We start from the raw sequence: 18,836 nt of genomic DNA, 5'->3' as shown, positions 1-18,836 counted from the left end.
AGACTTGAGTTTTTTTAAAGCAAGGTCAACATCAATTTTTAGTAAATATCTAACTAATAAAAATAATTAATTGTCAAGAAAAAATAGGAAAGAAAAGAAAAGAAAAAATCCCATTCATTGATGTACTCTATTAAAATACAAACTTTAATAAAACAAATAATTTCTTTAAAGTATTAAAATTAATTGTCAGAAAACTTATTTTAAAAAACCACAGGATAAGGTTGTCCTTATAACCAATTGTTTTTTTAACAACGAACGGCTATTTTATTATTTAAATTTGATTTAAAGTGGTCTGGATAATAGAATAACTAATGTAATAAAGGTTTCTATGAAAAAATCTTTCAATCTGAGTTCGAAATTTCATTTTTGTACCTTTAGAATATGACATATGGTTCTTCTTTCTCTTTTTCATTTGCATTTACTTTCTATTTATTTTTTTATATTTTAAATCATGAGAGAACCAAATATGAACCGCATGCATGTTCTTAGGATTTAGATAATCTTTAAGTAACACTAAAACAAAAATAAATAAGTCATCATCTGTTTAACTCAGTCCAAAAACGTTTGAATTTCTTTCTTATCAAACACTTCTTTTGATCAATTTTTTTTTTCTGAATGGGGCCCCCCTGTGTTACAGGTCCGGCTCTGGCTTTGAGGATCAAAATCTGGAAAAAAAGTAGTTGAGCTATTCCGTGAGAGTAAGCAAACATATTAAAGCTGTATTGTACAGAAACTCCCGGTTTCGTGCCAAGATTGATCAATGCTCTAATTAGGCTTTCTTCACATATCATTTCCTTGCAAGTCTTTTCTTCAAAGGTTTGCAAGAAGAACTAGGAGTGCATTCCGTGATCGGAATGTATTAAGAAAACGGACGGTTTTATTTATTTATTTATATGATAACACACCAAACTGTTAGCGAAAAAGACGAGAAGATACAATACATGACCAAACAAAACATTTAAATATATTACACTCAAAACACACCAAAGACAGTAAAACCACACAAAAAGTTTCTACGCATATAAACCTTGTAAACTAATTGTTTTTGGTGGTAGTCATCATCATATCCAAACAGATAGTATATCTGGATCAGATAGAAGGGGAATTGTCGCTAAAGAAGCAAGCAAGAACCTTGTCTTCAAGAATCTTTAAAGCCTCAGCAGAGTTTATGCACATAGGTGTCTTGTACTGAGATACAGAAGCACCTCGGGAGACAAAAAAACTCCATGAGAGAATCAAACGTTCCTTGTTGCACCACTCTTAGCTCTAGTGCTCCAATATGTTCATCTTCGCTTCTGAAGAGCCTATAAGCACCATTCAATGATTGCTCCATGGCGCAACAACATTCCACCAATACCTTGTTATCAAGTTGTTGTAGAAGAACATCAGTGCTGCTATTATAGTTGACTTTTGCTCTGAGTTCCATATAAATAACGTAGTGACCCGGCACAGTGGAGATATCGGCATAGCATTTGAACCCCGTCAACATTAAATCCGAAGATTCAAGAACGACAGTCGCACGAGCCAATGCCTCTAACAGTTCTTCTTCAGTCGTTGACTCTACATAGACACTTAGAACCGTACTGTTTCTACGTACGAATCTGAACTGAGGTGCCGTATTGTAAAATCCAGTGACCTGTAATACATCTCCCGCTCTACATCTGTGTAACCCTAACAAACAACATTAAAAAAAAACATTAGCTAAAACCAAAAATATATGTAATTTCAGTTTAATTACATTTTAAAAGGACTCTTACGGTCTTACCGGAAAAGTTTGTGACCAAGGGCTCATAGTAGTGACCCAACTTCACATTCACAAGATCAACAATCTCCCCAGCGGTGCCCCCATCGTCATCAACATCTATGAACTCAAAGTATGACATGTTTGTTAGAAATGTGTAGGACACATGTTGTGGTTTGCATAGAGGTTCCAAATTTAACCCGAAAAATGCTTCAGAAGATGCATAAACTTTAGAGACTAGAGGCAGTTCATTGTTAGAGTAGAACTCCAATGCTGGGATGTATTGAGCCATACTTCCTGTAACAGTAGCTTCAATGCATTTGGCTTTAGGCCACAGCTGTGAAATTATACCTTGCCAAGATTCTTTTCCGCACACGTTTTCGATTAAAACTGCCAATTATGGATTTGGCTCAGCGAGGATGGTAGAGAGAGTGTGTCTACAACTAAGGTCGGTGATCCACTCGCTGACATGGCCACATCTGATGTTACTGGCCAACTCTTTCTAGTAATTTTGAAGAAAATGGATAACTTGAACCAAGACAGAAGCGAACACAGCACCCACACTTACAACCTCATCTCTCTGGACAAGACCACAGAGAAGTTGACAGTACATACTCTGTTTGGTGTCCGGACACAGTTTGATATGGTCGGGGCTTATACTATTGTTTGCCATTCTCCTATAATATTCGCTCTTCATGAAGCTTGTTATCGAAGGAGCAAGAGGCAAACCACAAGGAGTTGTGGATATGGGATGAAAGGAAGGTAAAACTCATTACCTTTCCTTGCGTAAAACCATCGAAATACCTTTAATGTTTAATTTAAAAATAAAATAAGAAATCAATCCATCGTTGTCATGAAAGCGTCAAATATGTAAAAAGAAGGATGCATGTGGAAATAACACAGATTCTGCGAATATTCAAGTCTGAGATGCTATCTTTATAAGATACAGTCAAAGCATTTGAAATTTGTTTTGGTCGTCCCTCTACAGACTACACCATCCATTAAACAGAGAGCGTTACAACACTGAAGAATCTAAAAAACAGAGGAAAGCGAAACTCAAAAAAAAAAAAGGGACTTTGTATCCCAAAGATGCAGAGCATTCTGTATATCCGAGGCTAGACCATCCGTCATTACTACTTCTTTCTCCTTGATGCCTCTGTTTCGTGACAAGACTCTTGTCTTAGTCCCTGCAAATGCGCACAGCAAAACATCAGCACCAAACTGTAATGAATTATTTAGGGGCATGCTGGTTACATGGCTGGTAAACATGGAACATAGAGATATTTCCTTGTAAATACACAAAGTTAGAATAAAAGCAGAGAAACTTGTTTATTTCTCTGCCCAAGCCCAAAATCATGACCCACTATGATGCAACATGTACTAATGGGATCCATGCTTTTAAGACATACACTAGTCAAACGAAAAACTCTATCTTTGCTACATTTAATTTACCCATAACCATGACAATATAACAAAGTAGATTGGAAGAAGATTACTTACCAGTACTTAATCAAGCCGTCCCAGCCACAAGTTGCAACTTTGCTCTGTTCCAGAGGATGCCACTCGGCTCCAATGCATACTCCGTTGTGACATTTAAGAGTCTTGAACACTCTGCAGCTCTTCCAGTCCCAAAACCAACACTTACCCTCACCATCTCCCGACATTACAAACCGTCCATCCGGCGAGAAATTAACCTGGCATGCATAACCGGCGACAATGTGCCCTGCAAACCGCTTCTTCTTATTCAGCTGAAACCTCTCCCTGGTACCGTAGATCAGAATCTGGTTGTCCAAACTCTGTGCCGCAAGCCACTTCCCATTCGGGTGAACAGAAATGGCAGGCATGGAGTGCATATGAGGCTCACTAATATACTTGATAACCACCGGTATCCCAAACTCCCACACACGGAGAGACTTATCATCACTCGACGTAACAAACCTTCTGTTATTATCCACAAACGTGATCGTATTAACCGCACCCAAATGCTGATCATACTCTTGAGTAATCTCCCCGGAGTTAATATCCCACTGCACAATCTTCTTATCGCTCATCCCCGCCAACAAAATGTTCTGCTTGTCATCATCAGGGTTCAGCTTAACCACATACGGAATCTTCCCGGTCGAGAAAGTCGATATAACCTGCCCAGTCTCCGTGTCCCAATACTTAATATTCTTATCATACCCAGCAGTCAAGAACTTAGTCCCATCATTAGAGAAACAAATATCCCTCACGGCTTTACCGTGACCCATGTAAGTCCTCATACACTTCCCAGAGTTATACACATCCCAAATCTTGACCTTGCAATCCATACCTGCAGAGAGAAGCAAATGCCCATGCTTTGGGAAGAACCTAATAGCGGAAACACCTTTCGTGTGACCGCTCCACGTATGAACCAAACGCTTAGGGATGTAGCAATGGTCGTTGTTCGCCTTTGCGTCCTTGGGAGCTTCGATCCACGACCTCCCTTGATAATCTTTATCCTCCTTCCCATGGAATGTGCTCTTATCCGTGTAAGGCTCTCCTTTAGCTTCACCTTGTTGGCTCTTCTCTTCCTTCTTCTTGGCGTGGTCCTCCGCGTACTTCTTCTGCTCCTCAGTCAGCTCCCCTTGAACAACCTCCTTCTTCCTCGACCAAGGACTCTTCCTGTTCTTCAAAAGCCACGCCTCCGTCGCCGGATTCTCAGCCTCCGCCTCGATCTCCTCCCCCGGTTTCTTCTCCCCCTCCTCAAGCTTCCTCCTCTTCTGGTCGCTCTGCTTGATGTTGTAAACCGAAACGCCCTCGTTCTGCCTCAGCGCCTCCGCGTCGCCGACGTAGTTCGTACCGGAGGGATCCGCCGCGTAGCCGTACTTCTGGAAAGTGCTGTACTGCTCGTCGAAGACGAAGGAACCGATCGAGGCGTCCTCCACGAACCCTAGCTTGTGGTTCCGCATCCCCTGGGCGATCCCGTCTTTCGCGTAGGGATGGGCCGGGCCGTAGATCGGGGCCCAGAGCTGCTCGTAGGTTGGGTTGAACACCACGGCGTGCTGCGTCGGGTTGATCGGGTTCGATCTCGATTGGTCCGCGTTGGACACCGTGAGAGCGAGCGCCGTGTCGTCTACCTCCGGCGCCGAGGATTTCGCCTTTAGCATACGGGGAGGTGAAGATTCCGGGGAAGAGACGGCTTCTCCGTCGTATGATTGAATCAGATCCATCTCTCTCTCGCGATTTGCAGGCGCCACTGTTCTGAAGAGTCTCTTTTTAAGGGTTTCGAAATTGCCTTTTATTGCAATTTAGTGAAACTTTGGAGATAAAACCCTAATGTTTGTTTGGTTTCCACATTTACCCCGCTAGTATTGTGTTTAAACATTTACGTCCCTTAGTCTTACTCGATTGTTGACTTTTGCCATATACTTTTACATGGCTATTTCTCATCACATATCAATATACTATTTGAAATGATAACAAGGGACCCTATTTGGATACATAACAGCAACCAAGATAAAATACTACGGACCCTATTTGAAATAATAACAAGTCAAACCGAATAAAACCGAAAGCAACACTTAAGGTTTCTTCCGTTGACGCCTCGACGGTGGTGAGATCAAACGTGGTGAAATGTGTGTTTTCTTTTGCTTCTCGTTGAATGAGGTCAAAGATGTTCTTATTCATCAAAACTCATAGAATAGATACAGGCTGAATAGATACAAATTAAACTGTTCTTATTTCAGCTCTACTAGTTTGTCGTTTCTAAAGAAGCCAAACCCAACCCTATACGTTTTATTTATCTTTTTCCTTTACATTTTTCTGGCTCTTCTAAAATAAAATTTGAATTAAAACCAATTACTTGTTTGTGATTATCTTTACATATTTTAAAATTTTTACACATATTAATCAATATACTATATTAAAAGGTGAATAACCTCAAAGGATACTGTGTCCACATCATCAGTTTAATTCCAACCAATCAGAAACCAGGAGACCTCCACGTCGTCACTGTCTTGCGTCTGGTGGGCTTGAACCGAAAGTTCGGATGGGCTTCGAAGTTGGTTTTTTGTCACAGCCCGTTAGCCCATTAGCTCACTTCACTTTTTTGAGGATACCCTAACCGCCGTTTCTCTCTCGCGTGCTCTCTCCAATGGTGAGACCTGTTCATCTTCTTCTTCCATCCGTTTCATAGACTATTGTCTGTGAAATCAATCTATTAAGCTTTAAAGTCTTCTTAAATGGTTTTGGTCCACCTCCCCTCTTTCTTCTTCTATATTAAACGCTCCGTCTGATCGTCAATCAACCATAATCGAAAACCTCCATTGAAAAACAGAAGAAGCTACAGCTACGGTACTGTCTCGCCTAACATGTTTACACTCTTGGCCTTTATATTTTCTCTGTTTTGAATCCTGTTTTTTTTTCTCTGCTACCCCACTCTAGGGTTTCGATCGAGATGTTTCATCTTCTTCCTACGGATCCAGCAATCTACCAGTCACAGATTCATCATCTTATTAGATCCATCTCAAGTTATAAAAAGGTATGCTTTACTCATCTCAAAACCATTTTTCCAACAAGATTCCGATAAGAAACGAACCAGAAAGAACTTGAGCAGTGGCGCTTCTGTGGTTTCCTCAGGTGTGAAGCTAGCTCAGGATCATCACGGGGCATCACTGTTCTTCTGCGGTTTCCTCAGGTTTGAAGCTAGCTCAGGGTCATCACAGGGCAAGAAGAACCATATTCAGGTAACGTTATCAAGGCCAAAGGCAATATAAAGTCGTTTTCTTGATTAAAAACATTGATTTTCGTTTCAAGGATAAAATGAGTTAGTGGAATCAAAGCCTTGCCTGGTATCAAAGCCTTGCCTGGCATAAATCCTTTGTTGCTTTATGTTTAACCCCGTGTGATCTTTTGGTGAACCAGATGCTGTTTAAGAAGGCTAATCTCGCAATATAAAGAGAAAAAATCGCAATTATAGTTCCCAACGGCTGCAGAAAGATTATATTACTGGAGCTAATTATTGATTTAGAGAAGCCAATGAAAGGTGAAGTTATTTGGAGAGCACAATGTAGTGCTAAACTACTTCGAACAGTTTCAGGTACGTGTCCCTGTTATAGCTAAACAGTTGAGATAGGTTAGTTAGTCTCTTGACATGGTTTTGTGTTCTGTTATCAACTGTACATTGAGTAAGTGTCTCTCAATACAGTTTTCCAAAAAAAATAACTCCTTAAATAATTGCTAATTAAATCAATACATCAAACACCGCAGCTTAGGTGGAGTTGACCGAAATCGTCCCTGGAAATGGTTTCAAGTATGATGGTGTTCAGTAACTTGAGACTGTAGCAGTTACTGATCTAAACGCATACATTCTCAACAATCCTCTGCAGGTGAAATAAAATCTATACACTTTTCATACTCTCATGCGGCACAGCAAGTTGGAAACATACATTAACTCATTCTCATATACTCAGGCAGAGTTTCTTTGCTCTTGGGTTCTTATTCTAACATGAACGCATTGGCTCAGCTCATGACATGGAAAACAGCAGTGTCTAAGATTCCGTACGGAGGAGCCAAAGGAGGGATTGGTTGTGATCCGAGCAAGCTCAGCGTCTCCGAACTTGAGAGACTGACTAGAGTCTTCACTCAGAAGATTCATGATCTCATTGGGATTCGCACAGATGTTCCAGCTCCTGATATGGGCACTGGTCCTCGGGTTCTTTAAACGTTTTCATCAAGTTTTTTTTTTTACTTTCTTTTAGTCATCTTTAAATTTTTTTTTTTTGTTTCTTGGTGAATTTGTAGACAATGGCTTGGATTCTTGATGAATACTCTAAGTTCCATGGTTACTCTCCTGCAGTTGTCACTGGATAACCCATTGTAAGTAGCTGTAATCATGGTTTTGTTTTGTTAATTCACTGAATGGTAATGATCTTTTGAGCAGGATCTTGGTGGATCACTCGGGAGAGACGCAGCTACTGGAAGAGGAGTGATGTTTGGAACCGAATCTTTGCTTGACGAGCACGGCAAGAGCATCTCAGTGCAACGTTTTGTCATCCAGGTGAAGTTTCTTTTTTTTTGTTTTTTATTACAGCTCCTTGCGAGTTAGAGAAGGTTCTTGATCGAGTGTATTTGGTTCTATAGGGGTTTGGGAATGTAGGGTCATGGGCGGCAAAGCTGATAAGTGAGCAAGGTGGGAAGATAGTTGCGGTGAGTGACATTACCGGAGCTATCAAGAACAAGGATGGTATTGATATCGAGAGCTTGCTTAACTATACCAAAGAACACAGAGGTGTTAAAGGGTTTGATGGTGTGCATCCCATCGATGCAAACTCGATACTGGTCGAGGATTGTGATATCCTCATCCCTGCAAGATGACATTTGTTCTTTGTTTTTTTTTGTTAAGAAATACAAAAGATTGATTGTTGATTTGGTAGTTTTAATGCTCTTTAATTTTTAGAAAATAATTAATTAACTACGTAGCTAATAGAAATAGATATTTAAAATAATATTTAGAAACTAAATATGAAAACAATCTAAATAAAAACTATTAAATTGCGAAATATTCAAAAATATATTTGACACAATAAAGTTAATTCAATATTAAATCACTAGCAAATTTTATCCAGAATATATCAAAAATATATTTGTCACTAACATAGTATAAGTTCTTACACATTAGCTCATATATATATATATATTAATTTATTATTTATTGAATGCACATAGAAAATCACCAAGTTTGTTAAATGCACGAGTGATAATTAAGCATAATCTCAGTCATCAAAACTGAAAGAATCAAATTTTATGATCAGACAACGTAAACACACAATCAGATGAAGATTAACTCTTCACTTAACATTACTATATTGTTAAAATTTGAGATGAACTGGCAAATTGAGAAAATATGAGTTTTAAAATCCATCCGTACAAACCTTTCACACTTGCAAGTTTTTTAAGGTTTTTAAAATTATTATTAATTCTATGTTTTCATTTGTATATTTATTTTTGTATACATAATTTATTTGTCCAAATTAAAATTTAAAATACCAGATCATCGTGGTAACAATTCACAATCCAAAAACATATAATTATTAAAAAAACACTCATCTTAAGTGTACAATGAATTCTAACCATATTCCTTAATAATTAAATGCAAATTATTACTCGCTTTAATACTAGCGACACAATTTTATTCCAACAACACAATTGACATAATCGGAAATTTTAGAAAGAGAAATAAAATAAAGAGAAATTGCACCCACTAACTAAAAAACCAAAATTCATAAACTAACAAAAATATCATTCTCTCTCCCCTTATCTCTTCCTATCTCTCTCTTAAAAACTAATTTTAATTTTTTTTTGGTTATTTTACAAATAACCCTTAAAATAAACTTACTAATTTTAATTTTTTTTTGCGAAATATTTAAAAATATATTTGTCACAATAAAGTTAATTCAATATTAAATCACTAGCAAATTTTATCCAGAATATATCAAAAATATATTTGTCACTAACATAGTATAAGTTCTTACACATTAGCTCATATATATATATCAATTTATTATTTATTGAATGCACATAGAAAATCACCAAGTTTGTTAAATGCATGAGTGATGATTAAGCATAATCTCAGTCATCAAAACCGAAAGAATCAAATTTTATGATCAGACAACGTAAACACACAATCAGATGAAGATTAACTCTTCACTTAACATTACTATATTGTTAAAATTTGAGTTGAACTGGCAAATTGAGAAAATATGAGTTTTAAAATCCATCCTCACAAACCTTTCACACTTGCAAGTTTTTTGGGGTTTTTAAAAATTATTATTAATTCTATGTATTCATTTGTATATTTATTTTTGTATACATAATTTATTTGTCCAAATTAAAATTTAAAATACCAGATCATCGTGGTAACAATTCACAATCCAAAAACATATAATTATTAAAAAAAACACTTATCTTAAGTGTACAATGAATTCTAACCATATTCCTTAATAATTAAATGCAAATTATTACTCGCTTTAATACTAGCGACACAATTTTATTCCAATAACACAATTGACATAATCGGAAATTTTAGAAAGAGGAATAAAATAAAGAGAAATTGTACCCACTAACTAAAAAACCAAAATTCATAAACTAACAAAATATCATTCTCTCTCCCCTTATCTCTTCCTATCTCTCTCTTAAAAACTAATTTTAATTTTTTTTGGTTATTTTACAAATAACCCTTAAAATAAACTTACTTATAGTAATTAAGCGTTGAACATTAAGCTCCATTCAAATATAACTTCGTCAATAAACCATAACAAAAGGTTACCAAAAAACTATCGTCAATTTTTTTTTGCCAAATATTCTAAAATTATTTTGGTCGAACATTATAATAATATTACAATCATTCCAAACAAGAAATATCAACTATCATAATCGGCACTTAAACAACACTTATCCGCGCGTAGCGCGGAGATTGGTTCTAGTAAAACATAATAATCTCATTTATATACGCATAATTTTCTGTGATTATTCTTTTTCCATAATTTTAAGCTAATAAAAATCTAATAAGTTAAATTAACTTTTTTAAGTTTGCAATTAGTAAACAAAAAACACATTGAAAATGTAATAATAGATCTTTCTGAAATAAAAAATTTCTCTAGAATATGTAATTTTATGAAATGGAGGGAGTATTTTTGTTTGACCAAAAATATTTATTAAACTAAACAAACATGTGGTTTGCATATTTATGAAATACAAATATTAGTACACACATAGAGGAAAATCTGATAACATTTTATTCATAATATTTTCATGTATTTTAAGATGTATGATGTATGCGTAAACATCAGTTTTTACTAGACAAGCAGTCCTTGTCTAATAGCCCTTTTTGGAGGAATCGTGTTATTTAATAATTTTATGTCGATATAGATATACAAAGTACTCAAACGAAAATATGCATTAAGGAAATAATTATATCATCAACCAATTTAATTTAGAAAATCACTTACGCGTGCTAACATAACAGAACTCAAAAACAAATTAAAACATACTCATCTCTTGTTTAAAAGAAACTTATACATTGGTAAAACCGTAAAAGCACGCCCTAAAAATATTGCGCCTAAACTAATAATTCGGAATATAATTATGCTTCAAAAAGTTTATCAAAAGATGATATCCCTTAGTCTTTCTTCTATCCTTGATGGATCGATGCCGATCCGACATATGATGGCCTGCAAATATTCATTTAGGCGATTACGTACATGCATAATCAAAAACTATTATCAAAAGCACGTGACACTGACACACGCATGTGCTTGTATTTGTACATATATGAGTGGATGCGTGCTAATACGTACCTGAGCTGTGATTGTGTAAGTGATACTATCATTCAAGTTCTGAAGATTAGCACTCATAACTTGAGCTCCTTCTTCTTCAAAAACACTTACAAGCTCATGCAGCATTACTCTTTTTATGTTCAGATCCATAATCAGATTCATTTTTATGATCGAACCCTGCGAATAGATACTGAGTTTCGGCAGATTAAAGGACGTCGACCCTTCAGAGTGATTCTCGACTTCCCCTAATAAAGTCTGTTTCTTCTCCCTCAAATTGTTTACCTTCTCTTTTAATTGGATCATGTATGATGCCGAATGGTCTATAAGTTGAGGCACTGATAACTGTTAGAGCCAACCAAAAATCATAAGTTAATATTACTTCCGATTTTTTTTTATGAATGTGGTTAAGATTTATAATTACACTACAATAAAACATTTTTATTGACGAATTACCGATGGAATTTTTTCCTGGCACTCTAAACCTGAAGAACACATTTTTATTGTTTATAACAATTTACGACCATTTTTTGATGAAATAAACTATTTTCTTCTAGTGGTTGTCTTTAACTATATACGGTGCACTATACAAAGAGAGAGTGATATTAGTGAGAGAGAGGGAGAGAGAGAGAGAAACAGACCCTATGAGTGGGAGAAACATGAGAGGAGAGCATAAAGAAGAGATGTTTCATGCGCATTCGTCGCTCTTTCTCTCTGAGGTTTCGTTGTTCCTTCCACGACATTGAGCTTCCTTCTCCTATCTCTCTTCCCCTCTGCCTCCTCATTTTTTTCTTTCTTTAAGCTCTTATTATGTTACTATGTTTCTCTCTTCTGAAATCCATCTCATCACTCTTTTTATACATAAAGATAGAGAGAGCGACAGATGAGAGTCACAAATCTCAATTTTGATAGAAAGAGCTGCGAAACTTTAAAGGAAAGTGATGTTTTTCAAAGAAATTCATGGTACTTGTAATTGCGTCCATGAGCTTACACACTACTTATAACGTGCTTAATTTTTCTTTCCTTCTAAGTAAATTTTACTTTTTACTTTAGTAATTTTCATTCTTAGACGTTCGAGATACTAAAGTTTCCGAAAATAGATTATTTATCCGGTAAAGTAAAATATATGGTTGGAGACATTTCTAGGACCCTGACTACATGGTGATTTTTTTATCTAAGTACTTAAACTATATAAGTTTTGGTTCAGTGATGAGATGCTAGAAAGTATATATTTTGTACAAAATTATTTCAAAGACCATTTCAATGGCTAGAAAGTGTATATAGTTTTTCTTCTACTTCATTCAGTCGACATATATATAAAACAAATTCAAGCAAAAAAAAAGACACATATAAAAGAAAAATTATTTTCCTATTACCAATACATAGAGAAAGGGACACTACAACAATTCAATTCCATGTTCAATAAATACGGTGCACATAATTATTATCCGATCACAGGTCCGCTAGAAAAGCTAAAGATTATTCAACATAAAAGGACGAGTGTTGTAAATAAAGAAGAGAAGATAAGAGAAGAGAGGAATTGGTCTGTCTTATTCCATGAATAATGATCTCCTTATATAGGATACAATAGCTTGGAGACAAAGCTTAACTTGGAGTGGGGAACAAGTATATCTAGGACTTTCCATATGGACATCACTACAATATTTATAACACTTCCCCTTGATGTCCAATATGTCGAAGTGCTTTCAAAACGTCGTAGATGCTGCCTCGTTAAAAACCGAGATTGTAATGCCATAACCGTCTAGAGTTTGTAATGCGTTTGGAATACTGCCTCGTTAAAACCTTTCCATGGTAAACCCAAAAACCCAATGTGGTAAAAACGGGAAGCCATGGATAGGAAAAAGAGTACAGCCGCATTACTTCCCCTGAAGTGAACATCACTGAAGGCTTCTCAGTGATCGCATACCAATCTGCTGCATAAGCTTCCTGAGCGTGCATGTTGGTAATGCCTAAGTGAAGAGGTCGGCTGAGTTCTCGTTGGATCTGACTTAGAGTACCTTGACCTCTCCTTCTTTCTGAAGATCGTGGGTGAAGAAGAACTTGGGGAGAACATGCTTAGTCTTGTCACCCTTGATGTAACCATCTTTGAGCTGAGCTATGCAGGCCGCATTGTCTTCGTAAAGAACGGTCGGCTCGTCTTTACCATCTGTGATCCCACATACTGTCCGAATATGGTGTGTCATGAGTCTCAATCAGACATACTCTCTGCTTGATTCATGGATCGCCAATATATCCGAGTGATTGGATGATGTGGCTGATATAGTCTGCTTGACTGATCTCCATGAAATGGTCGTGCCTCCATATGTGAAAACATAGCCGGTTTGGGACTTAGCACTGTGTGGATCGGACTGGTAACCTGCATCAACAAAATGCTTTCATGATATTCATGGTCCATTCGGATCATATGGTTTATCTCTTAGATAAATTCGACCATGAATGTCTTTGTATGTCCATGATCTGTCCGGATCATGACATCATCCATAATCCATCCGGATTATGTTCTTGTCCACTATATATCTTATTCATATCCTTTGACCAAAACTCTTTATGAACTTTTAGTATATGTCCACGGTCTGTTCATGAAGTGGCTATTGTGTTATAGTTTGAAGTTTAATCAAAACTAAGCCACTTTTTGGTCAATAGGACGTTCCTCTCACTTGGATGGTTTAGGTCGGATTTAAGACCTAGAGGAACTGGTCGGAACAAGCTGGACGGGATGGATTGGTCGGGACCAATGATGATTAAGGTCGAACTAGGTCGGATATGATCCTAGTCGGTATGGTTCCCTTTGGTCGTGAATCTGATGGATTCTCAGACCATTTGATCAATCTATTCTTGGTATGTTGGATCATAGATTCCAACCTTCATATACGGCTAATGATCTCTACTATAGATCATCGTAGTCTCTTCATAGCCTTTCCAAGAATCAATCATCTTAATCATCCTTTCTTTAAGTATAAACACAAGGAATATATTGACTACTATATGGACTGATCAGAAACGTTCTTATAGAACTTTCTACTAAGCATCACTTAGTCTTATCATATCGTGTGTACATACACGCATGCAGCTGCATTTTAGTCCATGAACAACGCAGGAACGATGTTGTTCTATGAGAACTTCTTTCTCATCTTTCAAGGTATCTTATATTACCTTTATATCCAGTGAGATATCCAATGTCTACTACATCTTTCTTAGATGTCCAGATTTCGATATTGGGTAGTAGCATTCACCACATTAGGAATTTATTTCCTTGTTCCTTAGTCCCTGTGAGTATCCTTGTGTGATCAAGCCATTCCATTGAATGCTTTATGTAGCAACATGTACGACCACTTGTCTGTACTTTCATGTTCTACTGCTCACGATTTTCTTTTCCTCACAAGACTCATCTGTTCACTGGTTAGATGGCGTCTCACTTATGTATTTGGCCAATACGCCCATCTCATACATTCTTTGGGTTTAACTCCACGTCTCATTCTATGAGTACTCTTACGTGGGTTAGTGATCCTCGCATATCTCTTATGCTCAAGTGCTTTCTCTTTATCACTTATGAGTGTGTGTATGTGTCGACACCTTATATAATGTTCCATCGCGTTCTATCGCGTTCTAGACATGATACAATCGATTGAGATTTTATTATTATCAGGATCATTGAATACTTTGTAGTTTGCAAGGCTACATTGTATGATACCTGTACCTTAGGACCGGCCGGTCTTATCTCATTGTCTAGTATGGTTTCTCTTTCATGAACCCGGATCTATCATTATGAGCACCTTAACTTTTCTATCCGTGGTTCATTATATATGGAACATTCTGGTCTATCTTCTATAGACTTTTACAGCAACTTGATTATGTCTCTACTAGGACATTTATATAGTGGTGCTAAGCTGGTATGACTTAGTCATTCTTTCGGGTCTGTCTGGCTATCATTCTTTCTTTGTTTATGGACGTCCAGTACATATATATCTGGTCCGAGGATCTTTGCCAAGACTTGGATGGTTAAAACCATTCCACTTTCACTTTCTATTTACCAGCTTATAGCTTTCTCCATGATGTTGGATAGTCGGATTCATCTTGTATGTAATCCGCGTACCTTGGCCACAATATGATCACCTTTGTTTGGCTCATGGTCTCATTGAATTCGTGGGAGAAAGATCATGTTCTCTTATCCAACATATATTCCCGATTTTCATCTCATCCTTAGATGAGGTATTCCATCCTAGATGGCACATAGGTATGTGGTGGTTTATTCATAAAATCTTAGGATGGTCTATATCTGGATTATGACCCTTTATCATCTTTAGACGGGAATATCTATGCTCACTTTATATGGCCTGATGTATCTTATCTTTCATACATGTATTCTTGTGGTGTACCCAAGCTTATAGACTTTTGAAGTCTCAACCTTATAGGTTATGCCTTATACGGCCAAACTATAATGCCTTATGGCCTTCAGCCAAGCTTATCATGTTCGGGTTTTATAGTATGGTCATGGACCACACGGAGTGTTTATTCTCCCCCTCATGAACATGCTATAAAGTACGTTTGTTTGTCCTCACTTAAACGTAATGCTTGGACGGTCAGCATGGTTTTAGACCATGATACACGAATTTGTGGTCTGGTCATGATCACGGGTTTTGTTCTCACTATCCTCATGATCAGATTATACTTTCGTGTTGCTTGGAACAATGAAGCCTACTGAGTTTCCCTTGTGTACATGTTTCACAACGTGAGATCTTATGGGATAACTCTTTGTGCCTTATTAATCAAGTTCAGACCAGGATGGCTAATCCGGTCATGCCATAAAGTGTATAAATTTGTTGGTGAACCTTACTGGTTACCTAGGTTTTTATGCCTTATCACACTGATCCTTAGCATAGTATTAGATCAGTAGGGAGAATGTAGTCTCGACCTCTTTTATATGTATGCCTTTGGCGATTTTCATTAGCTAAAGGAACATTTCCTTTTTCTTTACTTTGCCCATTGGTTTATTATTGAAACCATTTTGATGTGGCTTGTAATGCCATTTCGACCTTTACTCCCTCCTCGACCATGATTGGATCTACAACCACGGTTATTGTGGTATCCTTGTCCACGGCCAGTGGGGATTTTGGGTCTCTCTCACTGGGTCTTAGGTGATAAATTTTGTGCCTCTTAAGGCCATGCCTTAGGCGTGGTGGTCTAGACATACTCTTCTCGAGTTTTCATTCTCATTTGTCAATCAAAAATATTTTTCAAGCAAATCAATCAAGATAAAAGAAAAACTTTTATTAATGCTATGAAATTTGAATGACAAATTATATTTAAAAGAAAACACCAAATCATAAGTATGAAATCAGAATGTCAAAAGGCTTAAACAATAGCCGGCCAGTCCATAATAACATCTTGGACGTGGCTCACATTTGGTTCTCTATTCAATGAATAAACCAATATCATCATCTATATGAGTCCACCCGAATTTTCTTTTCTTAGCTTCTTCAGCATCACCGTATATCATCTCACATTGATACTCGGCACTTATCTCCATAACATAGTCGAGTTTGTCGAGGTTGACTTTCCTTTTGTGCTTCTTTTCCTCAAGAGCTGAAAGGTATGAGAGAAGGTCGTAATAGGTTGTGAAACCTTTAGCCTTCTGTGATAACAACACTTCCTTTGAATGGATCGTGTCACGAGTCTTGCTTAACAAGTCATAGTTTGTTATCACTTCACCACATAGTTTAAGACTATAGGTGATTCTCATAAGATCAAAGTGATAGTCATCCATGGATTCATAATCCTGGAACCTCAGAGCCTTCCATTCTTTCATGGACTCATCTAGTAATGGCTCGAAGAACATGGTGTTCAATCTCGACCAGAGATCGTAAGGATCGTTGATGTAACTGCACTCATCATACAGATCCTTCACGAGATGCTTTCTCATTATCAAAACAGCTCTACGCCTTTCATATGCAAGGGTATCATTGCCGTGTTTGATACACTTCCCAAGTCCTTTAGACTTTAAATCGGCTGAAGTGTTCATCGCCCAATCAAGGTAATTGTCTCCATTGAGATCAAGGGCTGGGTAATCCGAGTGATGGAGTCTCGACATCTGAATCATATCAAAATGATTTGTGTTAGTACATACAATTTCTGATGCCATTGGCTATCCAAGAAATAAAAGGCACTCGGCCAGTATGTAAACAATAAAGTCATATGGCTTGTGTGACCAATGCCATTCGGCTATTACACAATTAAATCACATTGCCAGCAAACAAATAAGAGGGTCATACGGCCAGTTTGCATTCTCTTTAGAAATTTACTTTCTCATAACTCATCCATCTTTTAATCAACTTATTTGATTTATAAATCCCTTGAAAATAGTGGGATGGACGAGTGCATGGTCTAGCCATACCATATGGTATGCTACATCGCCCCATGCGGTTTAATGGTCTAGTAGTACCATTCGGTACACTTCCTCGACCAAATAAAACAGATCGTGATTTAGCTGCACTGTGGTGCGCATCATCCATCACCGGTGATTGTGGATCACTGTGGATCATCGAGGATCACCGTGGATCACTGATCATCGTAGATCATCGCGGATCATCATGAATCATAGATCAACGCGGATCATCGTGGATGATCACCGTGAATCACGGGTGAAAAATCTAGTTGCACCTGAGGGTGAACATCATCGACCATTGATTTTATTTTATGGTCTAATCGTACTTAAGAGTACGTATCATCGACCTTTACTTCATATGGTCTAGTCATACCTAATGGTATGCATCATTGACTTAAAAGAAAAATCATGGTCTAGCCACACTATGGTGTGCATCATCGACCAAAAAATGTGGAAAACATTAAACTTATGTTTTGTTTGGACATATAGCGTGTCATCCTTAAAGGGGTATCACTTGTTGTCCATACAAAACGAAAGTCATGTAATCACATGCTTTATATTTTAGGGTTTAGGGTTTCTTAAAATCAGATTTAAACTTTAAGGATTAGGGTTTAAAATTCAAATCTGTTTTTAGGATTAGGTTAAACATTGACCTTAAATTTTGTTTGGACATATAGCGTGTCATCCTTAAAGGGGTATCACTTGTTGTCCATACAAAACTAAAGTCATGTAAAACTATTAAGGATTTAGGGTTTTGATTTTAAAATAAACAAGAACTAAAATCAACCAAATCAAATCACAAAATTTTTTAAATCGGAATTTAGATGAAGAGAAGTTTGAAATCCGAATTGCTTGAACCACAAGTAAAGATTAGGGTTCTTGAGATCTTACCTTAATCTTTGCCGATCTTTTCTCCTTGGTTCCTCTTTTAGAAACCTTAAATAATCAACAATGAAAGTTTCAAAGTTGGATTAGTATGAGATCTAAGAACAATAGAAATCGAAATTAAGAGAGATAAGGAGTTGGCGGCTATTAGGGTTTTGGATGATCTTTGACGGCGCGGCTTGCACTGGGAGGTGACGGCGCGTCTGGAGTCGGATTGATGCGTGGTCTGCGGCGCTGGATTCGTCTCGTCAAGAGCTTCAATTTGATATATTACTCGCCGTCTGGATCCTTACGGTTAGGGAGATATGACGGTTTAAAGTTGCGGCTGAAATTAAGGTTTTTGTGGTCGCTGGATTTTAGCTAGGGTTTAGAGTCTCGTGCTGATAACGTGTTGTAAATAAAGAAGAGAAGATAAGAGAAGAGAGGAATTGGTCTGTCTTATTCCATGAATAATGATCTCCTTATATAGGATACAATAGCTTGGAGACAAAGCTTAACTTGGAGTGGGGAACAA

General features: G+C 37.2%; 3 protein-coding genes and 2 pseudogenes across 4 annotated transcripts; 1 reads left to right on the top strand and 4 right to left on the bottom strand.

Annotated features, from left to right (window-relative positions):
• Positions 1-910: 910 nt before the first annotated feature.
• On the bottom strand, positions 911-2,494 carry LOC108843349 (4-substituted benzoates-glutamate ligase GH3.12-like; annotated as a pseudogene).
• A 114-nt stretch (positions 2,495-2,608) lies between these two features.
• On the bottom strand, positions 2,609-4,981 carry LOC108810111 (uncharacterized). 2 transcript variants are annotated; one of them, XM_018582246.2, is made up of 2 exons: positions 3,242-4,981; positions 2,609-2,928 (listed from the first exon to the last, which is right to left on the bottom strand). In XM_018582246.2, exons 1-2 carry the CDS (start codon positions 4,930-4,932, stop codon positions 2,922-2,924), a joined length of 1,698 nt encoding a protein of 565 aa, XP_018437748.1. In that variant the 5' UTR covers positions 4,933-4,981; the 3' UTR covers positions 2,609-2,921. The 2 variants fall into 2 exon arrangements, with proteins under 2 accessions (XP_018437748.1, XP_018437755.1); XM_018582253.2 differs by lacking the exon at positions 2,609-2,928 and having other exon boundaries at positions 3,238-4,981.
• A 678-nt stretch (positions 4,982-5,659) lies between these two features.
• Positions 5,660-8,166, top strand: LOC108838678 (glutamate dehydrogenase 1-like; annotated as a pseudogene).
• A 2,488-nt stretch (positions 8,167-10,654) lies between these two features.
• LOC108857688 (transcription factor bHLH168) lies at positions 10,655-12,007 on the bottom strand. The gene is made up of 3 exons (XM_018631708.2): positions 11,676-12,007; positions 11,059-11,379; positions 10,655-10,932 (listed from the first exon to the last, which is right to left on the bottom strand). The coding sequence occupies exons 1-3, from the start codon at positions 11,817-11,819 to the stop codon at positions 10,864-10,866; spliced, it is 534 nt and encodes a 177-aa protein (XP_018487210.1). The 5' UTR covers positions 11,820-12,007; the 3' UTR covers positions 10,655-10,863.
• A 4,297-nt stretch (positions 12,008-16,304) lies between these two features.
• Positions 16,305-18,766, bottom strand: LOC130510439 (uncharacterized). The gene is made up of 2 exons (XM_057006741.1): positions 18,329-18,766; positions 16,305-17,143 (listed from the first exon to the last, which is right to left on the bottom strand). The coding sequence occupies exon 2, from the start codon at positions 17,141-17,143 to the stop codon at positions 16,466-16,468; it is 678 nt and encodes a 225-aa protein (XP_056862721.1). The 5' UTR covers positions 18,329-18,766; the 3' UTR covers positions 16,305-16,465.
• Positions 18,767-18,836: the final 70 nt, after the last annotated feature.

Source organism: Raphanus sativus, chromosome 1, assembly GCF_000801105.2.
Source record: "Raphanus sativus cultivar WK10039 chromosome 1, ASM80110v3, whole genome shotgun sequence".
Lineage (NCBI taxonomy): Eukaryota > Viridiplantae > Streptophyta > Magnoliopsida > Brassicales > Brassicaceae > Raphanus > Raphanus sativus.
Note: the sequence above shows the minus strand (reverse complement) of the source record. Positions and strands in the feature narration are given on the sequence as shown.